This window comes from Podarcis tiliguerta, assembly GCF_965153285.1.
Source record: "Podarcis tiliguerta genome assembly, chromosome: 18".
NCBI lineage: Eukaryota > Metazoa > Chordata > Lepidosauria > Squamata > Lacertidae > Podarcis > Podarcis tiliguerta.
Window position 1 is genome coordinate 3,001,530 of NC_139551.1, and position 15,023 is coordinate 3,016,552.

Here is a 15,023-nt window from a genome sequence, read left to right on the forward strand (position 1 = left end):
AGGGGTTGTTCCTCCAACCCCAACCAATCCTGCAACTCCTTGAGGGACCATGACATGCCTGGGAGGTCGCCCCAGCCCTCTTGGCCTCGTCCCTAACCACTGATCCATCCTGTCCCCTTTCCAGACGCCTCTTTCCTGAGAAAGGGGTGAGGGAGGCTGGCCCATCAGGACACAATTAGGAGACGTGTTGTTTTTGGTGCCCTGTCGACTCGTCTCCCTCGCCCTCGCCCGGCTCTTTGCTCTCGTTCCCGGTTGTCCTTGGCTGGGCTGGAAAACGACGCCACAAAGTCAAAACAGATGGGAGATGCTTTCGGCCGATGGGAGGAAAGCGTTTTCCGCCAGAGCCGCTGTCCCGAGGGCCGGATTTCGGTTTGATGAGGCCCTCAGCTCCTGAAGGTAATGGGGCCCTTCATATGTCCAGCTGTCCTTTGTCAACAACAAATGGTTGCTGGTTTTTGGTGTAGAATATATGCTATATGGCAATTTGTGGACCTCATAGGTATTGAAAGCCATTTGCCCATGTGGCCATGCAACCAGTCCATGCAGAATGTAGGCACCCTATATATAAAGGTAAAGGTACCCCTGCCCGTACGGGCCAGTCTTGACAGACTCTAGGGTTGTGCGCCCATCTCACTCAAGAGGCCGGGGGCCAGCGCTGTCCGGAGACACTTCCGGGTCACATGGCCAGCGTGACAAAGCCGCATCTGGCGAGCCAGCGCAGCACACGGAAACACCGTTTACCTTCCCGCTGGTAAGCGGTCCCTATTTATCTACTTGCACCCGGGGGTGCTTTCGAACTGCTAGGTTGGCAGGCGCTGGGACCGAACAACGGGAGCGCACCCCGCCGCAGGGATTCGAACCGCCGACCTTTCAATCGGCAAGCCCTAGGCGCTGAGGCTTTTACCCACAGCGCCACCCGCGTCCCTACCCTATATATAAAAAGGAGCAAATTGGTGATATTTTAGCGAGCAGGCGGGGCCCATGACTTACATCCTAGGAGCCTACACAACACAAAACACTGTTGCTGGATGTAGATCTTATTATATTTGGTTTTTATCTTAGATTTTGGAAATGTGCATCCAGGTGTTTTTTTTCCTTTAAATTTTTGGGGGGGCCCCAAAAGAGCGGGGCCCTAATCTATAGCTTGTTTAAAGGTAAAGATAAATGTTGGAAGCCACCCAGAGTGGCTGGGGCAACCCAGTAAGATGTTTGGGTTATAAACAGTAAAATTATCATTATGGAACGGGACGTCCCTATTTTCATCTGGGAAATGTTGAAATATCTCCAAGGAAGGAGATCACACCGACTTGTGAGGGTGTCAAAACGGCTCTGTTGAGCAGAAAATTATTCCACAAAACCACACACAGATAACCATTCTCTCTCTCTCTCTCACACACACACACACACACACTGTGGAGTCTAATGGGAACACAGTTCCTGCTTTTATAAAACGGAGGGTTTATTTTTGATTTTTTTAAAAAGCTTTTGTTATTCCATCTCCATCGCTTCCTTCCTGAGGGGAGGACAGAAAATTCTCCCCAACGCAGCCTTCCCCAAAGAGAGACACACACACACACAAGCTGCTCCAATTCAAAACGTCTGTAGTACGTAACGGATCCAGGCGATGTATTTCGAGATGCGAGTGTAGACGTCCGGGAACCGGCGGTCTCCGCAACGGCGTCCGTTGAAAGAGACGATCCCGTGGACTCTGGAACCGCAAAGCAGGGGTCCGCCCGAGTCGCCCTGGCATGCGAGGGAGACAAAGGTCAGTGTCACTGATACCTAAAAAGGTAAAGGTACCCCTGCCCGTACGGGCCAGTCTTGCCAGACTCTAGGGTTGTGCTCCCATCTCACTCAAGAGGCCGGGGGCCAGCGCTGTCCGAAGACACTTCTGGGTCATGTGGCCAGTGTGACATCGCTGCTCTGGCAAGCCAGAGCCGCACACGGAAACGCCGTTTACCTTCCCGCTAGTAAGCGGTCCCTATTTATCTACTTGCACCCGGGAGTGCTTTCGAACTGCTAGGTTGGCAGGCGCTGGGACCGAACGACGGGAGCGCACCCCGCCGCAGGGATTCGAACCGCCGACCTTTCAATCGGCAAGCCCTAGGCGCTGAGGCTTTTACCCACAGCGCCACCCGCGTCCCTACCCTATATATAAAAAGGAGCAAATTGGTGATATTTTAGCGAGCAGGCGGGGCCCATGACTTACATCCTAGGAGCCTACACAACACAAAACACTGTTGCTGGATGTAGATCTTATTATATTTGGTTTTTATCTTAGATTTTGGAAATGTGCATCCAGGTGTTTTTTTTCCTTTAAATTTTTGGGGGGGCCCCAAAAGAGCGGGGCCCTAATCTATAGCTTGTTTAAAGGTAAAGATAAATGTTGGAAGCCACCCAGAGTGGCTGGGGCAACCCAGTAAGATGTTTGGGTTATAAACAGTAAAATTATCATTATGGAACGGGACGTCCCTATTTTCATCTGGGAAATGTTGAAATATCTCCAAGGAAGGAGATCACACCGACTTGTGAGGGTGTCAAAACGGCTCTGTTGAGCAGAAAATTATTCCACAAAACCACACACAGATAACCATTCTCTCTCTCTCTCTCACACACACACACACACACACTGTGGAGTCTAATGGGAACACAGTTCCTGCTTTTATAAAACGGAGGGTTTATTTTTGATTTTTTTAAAAAGCTTTTGTTATTCCATCTCCATCGCTTCCTTCCTGAGGGGAGGACAGAAAATTCTCCCCAACGCAGCCTTCCCCAAAGAGAGACACACACACACACAAGCTGCTCCAATTCAAAACGTCTGTAGTACGTAACGGATCCAGGCGATGTATTTCGAGATGCGAGTGTAGACGTCCGGGAACCGGCGGTCTCCGCAACGGCGTCCGTTGAAAGAGACGATCCCGTGGACTCTGGAACCGCAAAGCAGGGGTCCGCCCGAGTCGCCCTGGCATGCGAGGGAGACAAAGGTCAGTGTCACTGATACCTAAAAAGGTAAAGGTACCCCTGCCCGTACGGGCCAGTCTTGCCAGACTCTAGGGTTGTGCTCCCATCTCACTCAAGAGGCCGGGGGCCAGCGCTGTCCGAAGACACTTCTGGGTCATGTGGCCAGTGTGACATCGCTGCTCTGGCAAGCCAGAGCCGCACACGGAAATGCCGTTTACCTTCCCGCTAGTAAGCGGTCCCTATTTATCTACTTGCACCCGGGAGTGCTTTCGAACTGCTAGGTTGGCAGGCGCTGGGACCGAATGACGGGAGCGCACCCCGCCGCGGGGATTCGAACCGCCGACCTTTCGATCGGCAAGCCCTAGGCGCTGAGGCTTTAACCCACATCGCCACCCGCGTCTGGACGGTTAAGTCCAGTCAAAGGCGACTTTGGGTTTGCAGCACTCATCTCTGTGTGGCTTCCAACATATATAAAACACCGTATTTTTTGCTCTATAAGACTCACTTTTTCCCTCCTAAAAAGTAAGGGGGAATGTGTGTGCATCTTATGGAGCGAATGCAGGCTGCGCAGCTATCCCAGAAGCCAGAACAGCAAGAGGGATTGCTGCTTTCACTGCGCAGCGATCCCTCTTGCTGTTCTGGCTTCTGAGATTCAGAATATTTTTTTTCTTGTTTTCCTCTTCCAAAAACTAGGTGCATCTTGTGGTCTGGTGTGTCTTATAGAGCGAAAAAATACGGTAATATATAAAGGTAAGGTAAAGGACCCCTGGGACGTGGGTGGCGCTGTGGGTTAAAGCACAGAGCCTAGGACTTGCCGATCAGAAGGTCGGCGGTTCGAATCCCTGCAATGATGGGGTGAGCTCCCGTTGCTCGGTCCCTGCTCCTGCTGACCTAGCGGTTCGAAATCATGTCAAAGTGCAAGTGGATAAATAGGTACCGCTCCAGCGGGAAGGTAAACAGCGTTTCCGTGCGCTGCTCTGGTTCGCCAGAAGCGGCTTAGTCCTGCTGGCCACAGTCTGGAACGGATTAATCCGTTTTGGCTTACTTTCTATGGGAAAGCAGCGCGCCTTGGTTTTGGAACGCTTTGGTTTTGGAACGGACTTCTGGAACGGATTACGTTGGCGAACCAAGGTACCACTGTATATGGTTTCGCTTTTCATATTTTGATTTTGAGCTGTCGTTAGCAGCCGCTCTCTCTCTCTCTGTTTTATATATAGATTATATAAAGAAATCTTTTGCAGAAACGAAATAAATAAAAACCTGGAATTCGGAATTCAAGAAGGCGCCAGGGTTTCTGGTTCAGAAAATTCTGATTTGGGCACCCCCCCCCCCAAAAAAAATAACACTCACCGAGCAAAATCCCCGGAGACTGGGGTCAGTGTTGGCGGCGCAGATCATACAGCGATGGATTTGGCCAGCCCATGATACATTGCATGCTTTCCGGTCGACAATGGTTGTGTTGGCCTCCATCAGTATGGTGGGGATCGTCCCAAAATTGGAGGTGTCCCCCCAGCCCGTCACGTGACACATGACTCCCGGGCGGGGGTCGGTGTTGGCTCGTGGGATCCTGACACGTTGAACAGCGTGATTGAAGACGGCCGAGCCATTCAGCTGCAAGGTGAATCGGGGGGATGTTTAGTGCTGGCATTAAGCTTTGTCTCCCTCTAGCGGCAGAACAGGGTATTTAAGCAAGGACAACTGTGACTCAAAATTGTTTCGAGGTCCTCTATTTGTGGGTGGTGCTCTGGCCTAAACCACAGAGCCTAGGACTTGCCGATCAGAAGGTCGACGGTTTGAATCCCTGCAAGGACGGGGTGAGCTCCCGTTGCTCAGTCCCAGCTCCTGCCAACCTAACAGTTCGAAAGCATGTCAAAGTGCAAGTAGATAAATAGGTACCTCTCCGGCGGGAAGGTAAACGGCGTTTCCGTTTGCTGCTCTGGTTTGCCAGAAGCGGCTTAGTCATGCTGGCGACATGACCCGGAAAAACTGTCTGCGGACAAACTCTCTCGGCCAATAAAGCGAGATGAGCACCACAACCCCAGAGTCGTCCACAACTGGACCTAACAGTCAGGGGTACCTTTACCTTTTTATTCTGGGTTAAAGAAGGTACGCACAGGAAGGCTGATGGGCGGGAAATGAAAGACCCTGTGTGAGAGGCAGGTTAAGGGAGATCTGCCAGGTTAGGAGGCTGGAAGAAGTTATTTAGAGAAGTTATTGAGCGAAAGGCTTCGTGCCTGCACCCGAGAGTGGATGCTAGGATAAGACTAAACCATCTCTGTAGAAGAAAGAAGCCACCGCCAAAGAAGACTGGCAAAATAAATTAACCAACTATGCAGGGCATATTACATCATTTGAAACCCAAGAAAGAAAGGACATTTTTTAATTTTATTTTTAAAAAGGAGTGGAAATGTTTACTGCATATTTTGTAAGCCTTCTGCATAGGTTTCTGCATTAGCTGGACTTCAAAATGTCACTTGTTATAAGATGAATAAGGTTGCAAAATTGGATGTTAAGAATATAAGAGATTAAGGACATGTGTTATCGTCTTCCAAAGCAGCTACTCTATTCCGAACTTAAAAATGGAAAGCGTAATGTTGGCGGTCAACAAGAGAGCTTTAAAGACTCTCTCAATGCAAATCTTAAAAAAATGTAGTATAAACACCGACAACTGGGAAACACTGGCCTGCGATCGCTCCAGTTGGAGAGCAGCCTTGACCAAAGGTGTCGTGGGCTTTGAAGACACTCGAACTCAGGACACAAGGGAGAAACGTGCTAAGAGGAAGGCACGCTTGGCAAATCCACACCGGGATCAACTCTCACCTGGAAACCTATGTCCTCACTGTGGAAGGACGTGGGGATCCTGAATTGGCCTCCACAGTCACTTACGGACTCATTATTAAAATTGTGTTTTGGAAGACAATCTTACTCAGCTACGAGGAATCACCAAAGAAGAAGAAACCATTTTTCTTAAAGCACTACCGTCTCCGCTGTGTCTTCCATTCCCCAAAGGGACACAGACTCTGTGGGCTCTTGCCGCCGTTTGGCAGAGAGACCAGCAGGCACCCGGCTTTTGTAACAACACGTAAAGGTAAAGGGACCCCTGACCATTAGGTCCAGTCGTGGCCGACTCTGGGGTTGCGGTGCTCATCTCGCTTTACTGGCCGAGGGAGCCAGCGTACAGATTCCGGGTCATGTGGCCAGCAGGACTAAGCCGCTTCTGGCGAACCAGAGCAGCGCACAGAAATGCCATTGACCTTCCCACCGGAGCGGTACCTATTTATCTACTTGCACTTTGACGTGCTTTTGAACTGCTAGGTTGGCAGGAGCAGGGACCAAGCAACGGGAGCTCACCAAGCAATGGGATTCGAACCGCCGACCTTCTGATCGGCAAGTCCTAGCCTCTGTGGTTTAACCCACAGCGCCACTCGCATCCCTGGGGGAGCCTTAAATTTATACAAAGCAAAGCTGGCCCAAGACGTTTTGCTGCCTGAGGCAGCCTGCTATTTAAATCGGCCCTTTATTCATGAGGTCTAGAACCTCAACTTCATATTTAAGGCAGTGATTTCTATTGCATTTCTTGACAGTTCCAAACCTCGCTCCCCATTTGTCCAGAGTTCACATGTGGTCATTTGTCAAAAGATCATACTGCCACCTACTGGTCTGGTTTTTTGAGACAGGGCACACCAGTGAACATGTCACAGCCTTATGGTGCATGCTCTGGTTATCTCCCGCTTGGACTACTGCCATGCGCTCCACGTGGGGCTACCTTTGAAGATGACCCAGAAACTGCAATTAATCCAGAATGCGGCAGCCAGACTGGGGACTGGGAGCAGCCGCCGAGACCACATAACACCAGTCCTGAGAGATCTGCATTGGCTCCCAGGTCGTTTCTGAGCACAATTCAAAGTGTTGGTGCTGACCTTGAAAGCCCTAAACGGCCCAGTATATCTGAAGGAACATCTCCACCTCCATCGTTCAACCCAGACATTGAGATCCAGCTCTGAGGGCCTTCTGGTGGTTCCCTCATTCCCTCTTCTAAAAGTCAGGTAGTTCTTTATCTCCTTGACGTCTGATGGGAGGGTGTTCCACAGGGCAGGTGCCACCACCGAGAAGACCCTCTGCCTGCTTCTCTGTAACCTCACTTCTCGCAGGGAGGGAACCGCCAGAAGGCCTTCGGAGCTGGACCTCCATGTCCGGGCTGGATGATGGGGGTTGAGACGCTCCTTCAGGTCTACTGGTCAAATCAACCTTGTCTGATTTTCAAAGTTTAAGCTGCAAAGGATAATACTCTACTGAACTCACTCCCTTTGAGCAAGGAAGGATAATACAGTGGTACTTCAGGTTACAGACGCTTCAGGTTACAGACTCCGCTAACCCAGAAATATTACCTCGGGTTAAGAACTTTGCTTCAGGATGAGAACAGAAATCGTGCTCCGGCGGCACGGCAGCAGCGGGAGGCCCCATTAGCTAAAGTGGTGCTTCAGGTTAAGAACAGTTTCAGGTTAAGAACGGACCTCCGGAACGAATTAAGTTCTTAACCCGAGGTACCACTGTAACTGGACAATATATGGTCTGAATCCATTCCTACAGCTAGCCTGCTGAGCAAAGGTCAATTTTGCAACCATTGACCCACCCCAATTTTACCTGTGGCCCTGTCCCCCGCTATCAACCGGCCCCCGAAAAATTGCTCAGGAGGGATTGTGGCCCCCAGGGTTAAAAAGGTACCCCCCCCCCAGTAAGGTACTTTATAGAGCAGGACGTATTTAGCTAGAATTTCCCCTGCCCCACTCACTTTGAGCAAGCGGATGTCGTTCGTCACGGTTCCAGAGTTGTAAAGTGGGTGAGCGATGGATTCTCGGATCCCGAAAATCTGCTGCGAGGCCTCAGGGGCCGCGAGGGAGTGGGCGCCAAGCACGATGCGGACAGACGGCGATCGCCTGGAGTTTCAGTTTGGAAAGCACAGTTAAAAAGCAGCAGATACTGACTGATTTGATCAGACAAAACCCAAAAAGTATAACCCAGAAGCAATGACAAACCTAGACAGCATCTTAAAAAGTAGAGACATCACCTTGCCAACAAAAGTCCGTATAGTTCAAGCTCTGGTTTCCCCAGTAGTGATGTATGGAAGTGAGAGCTGGACCATCAAGAAGGCTGATGGCCGAAGAATGGATGCTTTTGAATTCTGGTGCTGGAGGAGACTCTTGAGAGTCCCATGGACTGCCAGAAGATCAAACCTCTCCATTCGGAAGGAAATCAGCCCTGAGTGCTCACTGGAAGGACAGATCCTGAAGCTGAGGCTCCAAGACTTTGGCCACCTCAGGAGAAGAGAAGACTCCCTGGAAAAGACCCTGATGTTGGGAAAGATGGAGGGCGCAAGGAGAAGGGGACGACAGAGGACGAGATGGTGGGACAGTGTTCTTGAAGCTATGAACATGAGCCTGACTAAACTGCGGGAGGCAGTGGAAGATAGGAGGGCCTGGCATGCTCTGGTCCAGGGGGTCACAAAGAGGCGGACACAACTAAACAACTAAACAACAACAATTGATTGTGTTTAGAATAGATTTAGGAAACCTTATTGATTATAATATTTGTATGAGATTGTGTGGGGAAACTACAGAATAACAGATACAATTTTGCTTAAAATGTATATAGGAAGTGCAGTGTAAGCAATGGAAGTCAATCAATGGAATTTTATTATTGAGATATTTGTAGAATAAATTTGGAAGAAATTCTTCCAACTTTTCTTCTTATTTTTTCTTTTCTTCCTTTTTTCTTTTTTGTTCTTTTTTATATGTGTGTGCTTATCTGAAATATGTATGTATGTATTTGCAGTATTTTGCTTGTATTTTGTAATAATTATGTTAAATAAAATTTAATTTAAAAAAACAGCCCAGCAGATATAGGAAGGGAAGGCAGGAAAATCCAGACAGAGGAAACAGCCCAGACAGGCAGCTGTCTATTTTACTGGCCCAGGTTCTGCAGAAAACCCATTGAACATTTGTAGGAAATTGCTCTTTTAATCCGGCAGCACCTAAACTCTGGAACTCCCTGCCACTTGACACAGGCAGGATTCTCCGCTGTCGTTCTTTCAGTCCCTGTGAAAAACGTTCCTGTTTAGACGAGTCCAACCAGACATGTGGGATGTGGACGTACGATCTAATCTGTCCTTGGTTTATTGCTGAGTTTTTAATCTTAGAAAAGCAGTGAATGGTCCCCTCAACGTCACCCAGCGAGGATTGTGACTGAGTGGTGGATTTGAATCACACATGAAAAACATAAAACAAATCCTTATTTCCTGATGAATAGCCTTTGGACTGGGAAGGGACACGGGTGGCGCTGTGGGTTAAACCACAGAGCCTAGGACTTGCCGATCAGAAGGTCGGCGGTTCGAATCCCCGCAATGACGGGGTGAGCTCCTGTTGCTCGGTCCCTGCTCCTGCCAACCAAGCAGTTCGAAAGCACGTCAAAGTGCAAGTAGATAAATAGGTACCGCTCCGGCGGGAAGGTAAATGGCGTTTCTGTGCGCTGCTCTGGTTCGCCAGAAGTGGCTTAGTCCTGCTGGCCACATGACCCAGAAGCTGTACGCCGGCTCCCTCGGCCCATAAAGCGAGATGAGCGCCGCAACCCCATAGTCAGGGATTGGACCTAATGGTCAGGGGTCCCCTTTACTTTAGCCTTTGGACTGTAATGTAACTTAAATAGAAAATTATCTTTAGAAAGATCCCCCCCCCCCGGCATTTTATTTTAAAAATCCGATTTAAATCCAGAAAATCTGATTTAAATAAGAAAATCAGATTTGTAAGAAAACCAGATTTGTTTCGATTTTTAAAGAACAGGATCATTGATTTTTATCCACCCTGGTTCCAACTTACCTGGGCATCAGGCAGTGAGCCGCCGTCATGACCCACTTTCGCCGCACCAAGAACCCACCGCAGACGTGTGCCCCATTCACCTGGATGGAGGCCATGAAGGGCTGGGAATGGGGCACAACTTCGTTGCCCCCGATAACCCAGCCCCCCCAAGCGCTAGGGGCGAAGAACCAGAGACCTGTGCGAGAAAAGGCCGTTGGATGAATTGGGTCAGAAAACGTCCAGCAGGTTGCGGCAGAACTACCGTATTTTTCGCTCTATAAGACACACCAGACCACAAGACGCACCTAGTTTTTGGAGGAGGAAAACAAAACAAATATTCTGAATCTCAGAAGCCAGAACAACAAGAGGAATCGCTGCGCAGTGAAAGCAGAAATCCCTCTTGCTGTTCTGGCTTCTGGGATAGCTGCGCAGCCTGCATTCGCTCCATAAGACGCACACACATTTCCCCTTACTTTTTAGAAGGGAAAAAGTGAGTCTTATAGAGCAAAAAATGTGGTATTTAAAAGCAGTTGTTCTCCAAAGTTGTGACCAGAGACAACAAAAGGAACATTTACAGTTGGAGCTCGGAAGTCGAACGGAATCCGTTCCGGAAGTCCGTTCGACTTCCAAAACGTTCAGAAACCAAAGCGCGGCTTCTGATTGGCTGCAGGAAGCTCCCGCAGCCAATCGGAAGCCGCGGAACCGGACATTCAGGTTCAAAAGAACGTTCGCAAACCGGAACACTCATTTCTGGGTTTGCGGCACTTGGGAGCCGAAATGTCTGAGTCCCAAGGAATTTGGGATCAGAGTTAAGACTGTATGCAGTTTCAGCAGAGTACGGAATAGTTTAGGCCCCAAAGGGTATTATTTTATTTGCAGAGTAAGGATAGGTATATTTTCAAAATGACAGTAAGGGTGTTATTCGATGATTCTCCACGGCGTGTTGTTTTCAGCAGGGCTTTTCCACTCTTTTCCATGGAGAGCGGCTAATGGATTGAGGTCGAATCCCGACAAGACAGAAGTGCTGTTTCTGGGGGACAGGGGGCGGGAAGATGTGGAGGACTCCCTGGTCCTGAATGGGGTAACTGCCCCTGAAGGACCAGGCGCACAGCCTGGGAGTCATTTTGGACTCACAGCTGTCCATGGAGGCGCAGGTCAGTTCTGTGTCCAGGGCAGCTATCTACCAGCTCCATCTGGTACACAGGATGAGACCCTGCCTGCCTGTAGACTGTCTCCCCAGAGTGGTGCATGCTCTGGTTATCTTCTGCTTGGACTACTGCCATGCGCTCTCCATGGGGCTGCCTTTGAAGGTGACCCAGAAACTACAACTAATCCAGAATGCGGCAGCTAGACTGGTGACTGGGGGCGGCCATTGAGACCATATAACACCGGTCTTGAAAGACCTACATTGGCTCCCAGTATGTTTCCGAGCACAATTCAAAGGGTTGGTGCTGACCTTGAAAGCCCTAAACGGCCTCGGCCCTGTATCCCTACATCTCTAAAATCGGAACCAGTGAAGGCGGTGAAGGTCCTGTGTGAGTGTCTGGAGGCGGTTGGAGGATGGATGGTGGCTAACAGATTGAGGTTGAATCCTGACAAGACAGAAGGGCTGTTTTGGGGGGACAGGAGGCGGGCAGGTGTGGAGGACTCCCTGGTCCTGAATGGGGTGACTGTGCGCCTGAAGGACCAGGTGTGCAGCCTTGGAGTCATTTTGGACCCATAGCTGTCCATGAAGGCGCAGGTCAATAGGTCGTAGGTTCGAGCCCCATGCAGACAGACTATCCTCCACCAGGGCCAGGGCCTTCTCAGTGATGGCTCCGACCTGGTAGAATGCTCTGTCCCATGAGACCAGGGCCCTTCAGGATTTAACCTCCTTCCGTCGTGCCTGTAAGACAGAGCTATTCTGCCTGGCTTTTAATTTGAATTCAGCCTGATCTTTTATTCCCCTTCCTTCCCTCCCCCTCCCTTTTCATGAAGATTACCCGCTCTGAGACCCCACAGCTAATTCTCCCCTGGTCTCCTCGCTGGCCCAAGTAGGACAAATTCAGCCAGCTAGCCCTGGTGATTATCTAAAGTTTATTAGATGGATTTCCCCCAAATTGATTTCTGAACTTTGAATTTTATTGTTATTCATGTTTTTATACTATATTTTTTGCTGCTTTTACAATTGTCTTAAATTTGTTGTTAGCCGCCCTGAGCCCGGTTTTTGAACCCGGAAGGGTGGGTATAAATAAAAATTTATTATTATATTATTATTATTACCCCTCACACGCAGCAGAGAAGGAAAAACCAAAGTGTTGCTTCAGATTAAACTGAAACAGCCGTATGACGAAAGGCGGCAGATAGATGCGAACTGATGTGGTTTTACATGAGGAAGAAAGGTGGGAGAGGAACCTTGGGGAAAATATACTGTGTAATATCTAGAACTGTAGAGTTGGAAGAGACTATCGGGACCACCTAAAAACTTGTTTGCGTTTATTTAGCGATAAAAGCATTCATGCCCCTGGCCTATTCGTGTCTCCGAAAATTTTTACACATCGCTTGGGAAGACAGGCGAACGAACGCCAGTGTATTGGAAGAAGCAAAGATGGCCAGTGTCAAAGCAATGATTCTTCAACATCAACTTTGTTGGACTGGTCATGTTGTGCGGATGCCTGATTATCGTCTTCCAAAGCAACTGCTCTATTCCGAACTTAAAAATGGAAAGCGTAATGCTGGTGGTCAACAAAAGAGGTTCAAAGACTCTCTCAAGGGGAATCTTTAAAAATGTAGTATAAACACCGACAACTGGGAAACACTGGCCTGCGAGAGCTCCAGTTGGAGAACAGCCTTGACCAAAGGTGTCGTGGGCTTTGAAGACACTCGAACTCAGGACGCAAGGGAGAAACGTGCTAAGAGGAAGGCACGCTTGGCAAACCCTCACCGGGAACAACTCTCGCCTGGAAACTTATGTCCCCACTGTGGAAGGACGTGGGGATCCAGAATTGGCCTCTACAGTCCCTTACGGACTCACTGTTAAAACCGTTTTCATGGGAGACAATCTTACTCGGCTAAGAGGGATCGCCAAAGATGACGACAACGACAAGTGCCTCAAGGTGGCAGAGATCGTAACCCGAACGCACCCAAAGCTTCCCATCTGGGAGTCATTTTGGACTCACAGCTGTCCATGGAGGCACAGGTCAAATCTGTCTGCCTGCAGACTGTCTCGCCAGAGTGGTGCATGCTCTGGTTATCTCCCGCTTGGACTACTGCAATGCGCTCTACGTGGGGCTTCCTTTGAAGGTGACCCAGAAACTACAACTAATCCAGAATGTGGCAGCTAGACTGGGGACTGGGAGCGGCCACCGAGACCATATAACACCGGTCTTGAAAGACCGACATTGGCTCCCAGTACGTTTCCGAGCACAATTCAAAGTGTTGGTGCTGACCTTTAAAGCCCTAAACGGCCCAGTATCCCTGAAGGAGCGTCTCCACCCCCATCGTTCAGCCCGGACATTGAGGTCCAGCTCCGAGGGCCTTCTGGCGGTTCCCTCCCTGTGAGAAGCGAGGTTACAGGGAACCAGGCAGAGGGCCTTCTCGGTGGTGGCGCCCGCCCTGTGGAACGCCCTCCCAGCAGATGTCAAAGCGATAAACAACTACCTGACATTCAGAAGACATCTGAAGGCAGCCCTGTTCAGGGAAGTTTTGAATATGTGACATTATAATGTATTTTTCATCTTTGTTGGAAGCCGCCCAGAGTGGCTGAGGAAACCCAGCCAGATGGGCGGGGTACAAATAATAAATTATTATCTTACCTGCTTGGAGAAGGAAAAGGAAGAACCTTGGCCTTCTCGCGAGGAGGAACGCCCGAGAGGCTTTTGCCATCTTCAAGGAACGGGATCTGTATTCGAGGGATCTCTGGGCTAAAGGATTCGACCGGGAGAATAGATCTTTGGAGGGGGCGGAAGGAGTCTTGTGTACCCTTCTTTTAGGGAAGTAGCTCAGAGCTTAAACCGGCGACTAACCCCACAGTGGAGGTCGGTGGTGTGCCTTCCTCCTCGTCAGCGCAAGGAATGGATCCGGGAAGGCATTACTCAAACCAGCGTGGTTTCCTCATCCTGGGGGGATGAGGAAACATTTTCCACAAGGCCCCCTGAAGAGGAAGAGCGAGTCCAGCCTCAGAAGAGGGGGCGAAGGGGGAATGGGAGCCATTACTCTGGTATATCTAAATTCAAAAACTCCTTCAGTAGCACCTTAGCAATAACAAACTTAGTTGGTCTCTAAGGTGCTACCAGGGACGCGGGTGGCGCTGTGGGTTAAACCACAGAGCCTAGGACTTGCTGATCAGAAGGTCGGCGGTTCGAATCCCCTGAGCTCCCGTTGCTCGGTCCCTGCTCCTGCCCACCTAGCAGTTCGAAAGCGCGTCAAAGTGCAAGTAGATAAATAGGTACCACTCTGGCGGGAAGGTAAACGGCGTTTCCGTGCGCTGCTCTGGTTCGCCAGAAGCGGCTTAGGCCTGCCGGCCACATGACCCGGAAGCTGTACGCCGGCTCCCTCGGCCAGTAAAGCGAGATGAGCGCCGCAACCCCAGAGTCGGCCACGACTGGACCTAATGGTCAGGGGTCCCTTTACCTTTTAAGGTGCTACTGGAAGGAATTTTTTTTATTTTGCTTCGACTACGGCAGACCAGCACGGCTACCTACCTGTATGTGGTATATGTGGTATACAGCGGTTCCGCTCCTTTCTCCTGGGCCGTGTCTAGAAAGTGGTGTTGGGGGATGAGTGTTCGGACCCCTGGGCTCTCACTTGTGGGGTGCCTCAGGGCTCCATCCTCTCCCCCGTGTTTTTTAACATGTATATAAAACCGTTCGGAGAGATCATCCGGGTTTGGGCTGGGTGTTCACCGGTACCTATTTATTTAGGCTCTGTGGTTTAAGACCACAGTGCAACCCGTGTCCCAATAATAATAATAATAATACCGTTATTGTCATTGTGCCACCTGTGTACAATGAAATTAAACGAGCCTCCCCCCCCGAAAAACACTCAATCGCTTATCGAACAACACACCACCTCGCAAGTCAATTTCGCTATGTTACGCTCATATTTTCTATTATTTATATGCCGCCCAAAGCAGTCTCTTCCATGAATTTGCCCAACCCCCTTTTGGAAGCCATCCACGCTGGCCTTCCTGTGGCAGGCAGTTCCACAGTTTAATGCTGTGCTCCGCGAACG

General features: G+C 49.8%; 1 protein-coding gene across 1 annotated transcript; it reads right to left on the reverse strand.

Moving 5' to 3' along the window:
* Positions 1-2,671: 2,671 nt before the first annotated feature.
* Positions 2,672-14,015, reverse strand: LOC310668520 (serine protease 57-like). The gene is made up of 5 exons (XM_083421904.1): positions 13,607-14,015; positions 9,834-10,008; positions 7,754-7,898; positions 4,312-4,572; positions 2,672-2,962 (listed from the first exon to the last, which is right to left on the reverse strand). The coding sequence occupies exons 1-5, from the start codon at positions 13,674-13,676 to the stop codon at positions 2,810-2,812; spliced, it is 804 nt and encodes a 267-aa protein (XP_083278030.1). The 5' UTR covers positions 13,677-14,015; the 3' UTR covers positions 2,672-2,809.
* Between the last annotated feature and the right edge of the window lie 1,008 nt (positions 14,016-15,023).

What these genes read in the sequence shown, in the direction of transcription:
- LOC310668520 (XM_083421904.1), bottom strand. Translation starts at nt 13,676, where the DNA reads ATGGCAAAAGCCTCTCGGGCGTTCCTCCTCGCGAGAAGGCCAAGGTTC. An exon ending in CCTTTTCCTTCTCCAAGCAG is followed by an intron (nt 10,009 to 13,606) that starts GTAAGATAATAA and finishes TTTCTCGCACAG; the next exon opens with GTCTCTGGTTCTTCGCCCCT. An exon ending in GCTCACTGCCTGATGCCCAG is followed by an intron (nt 7,899 to 9,833) that starts GTAAGTTGGAAC and finishes CTGAAACTCCAG; the next exon opens with GCGATCGCCGTCTGTCCGCA.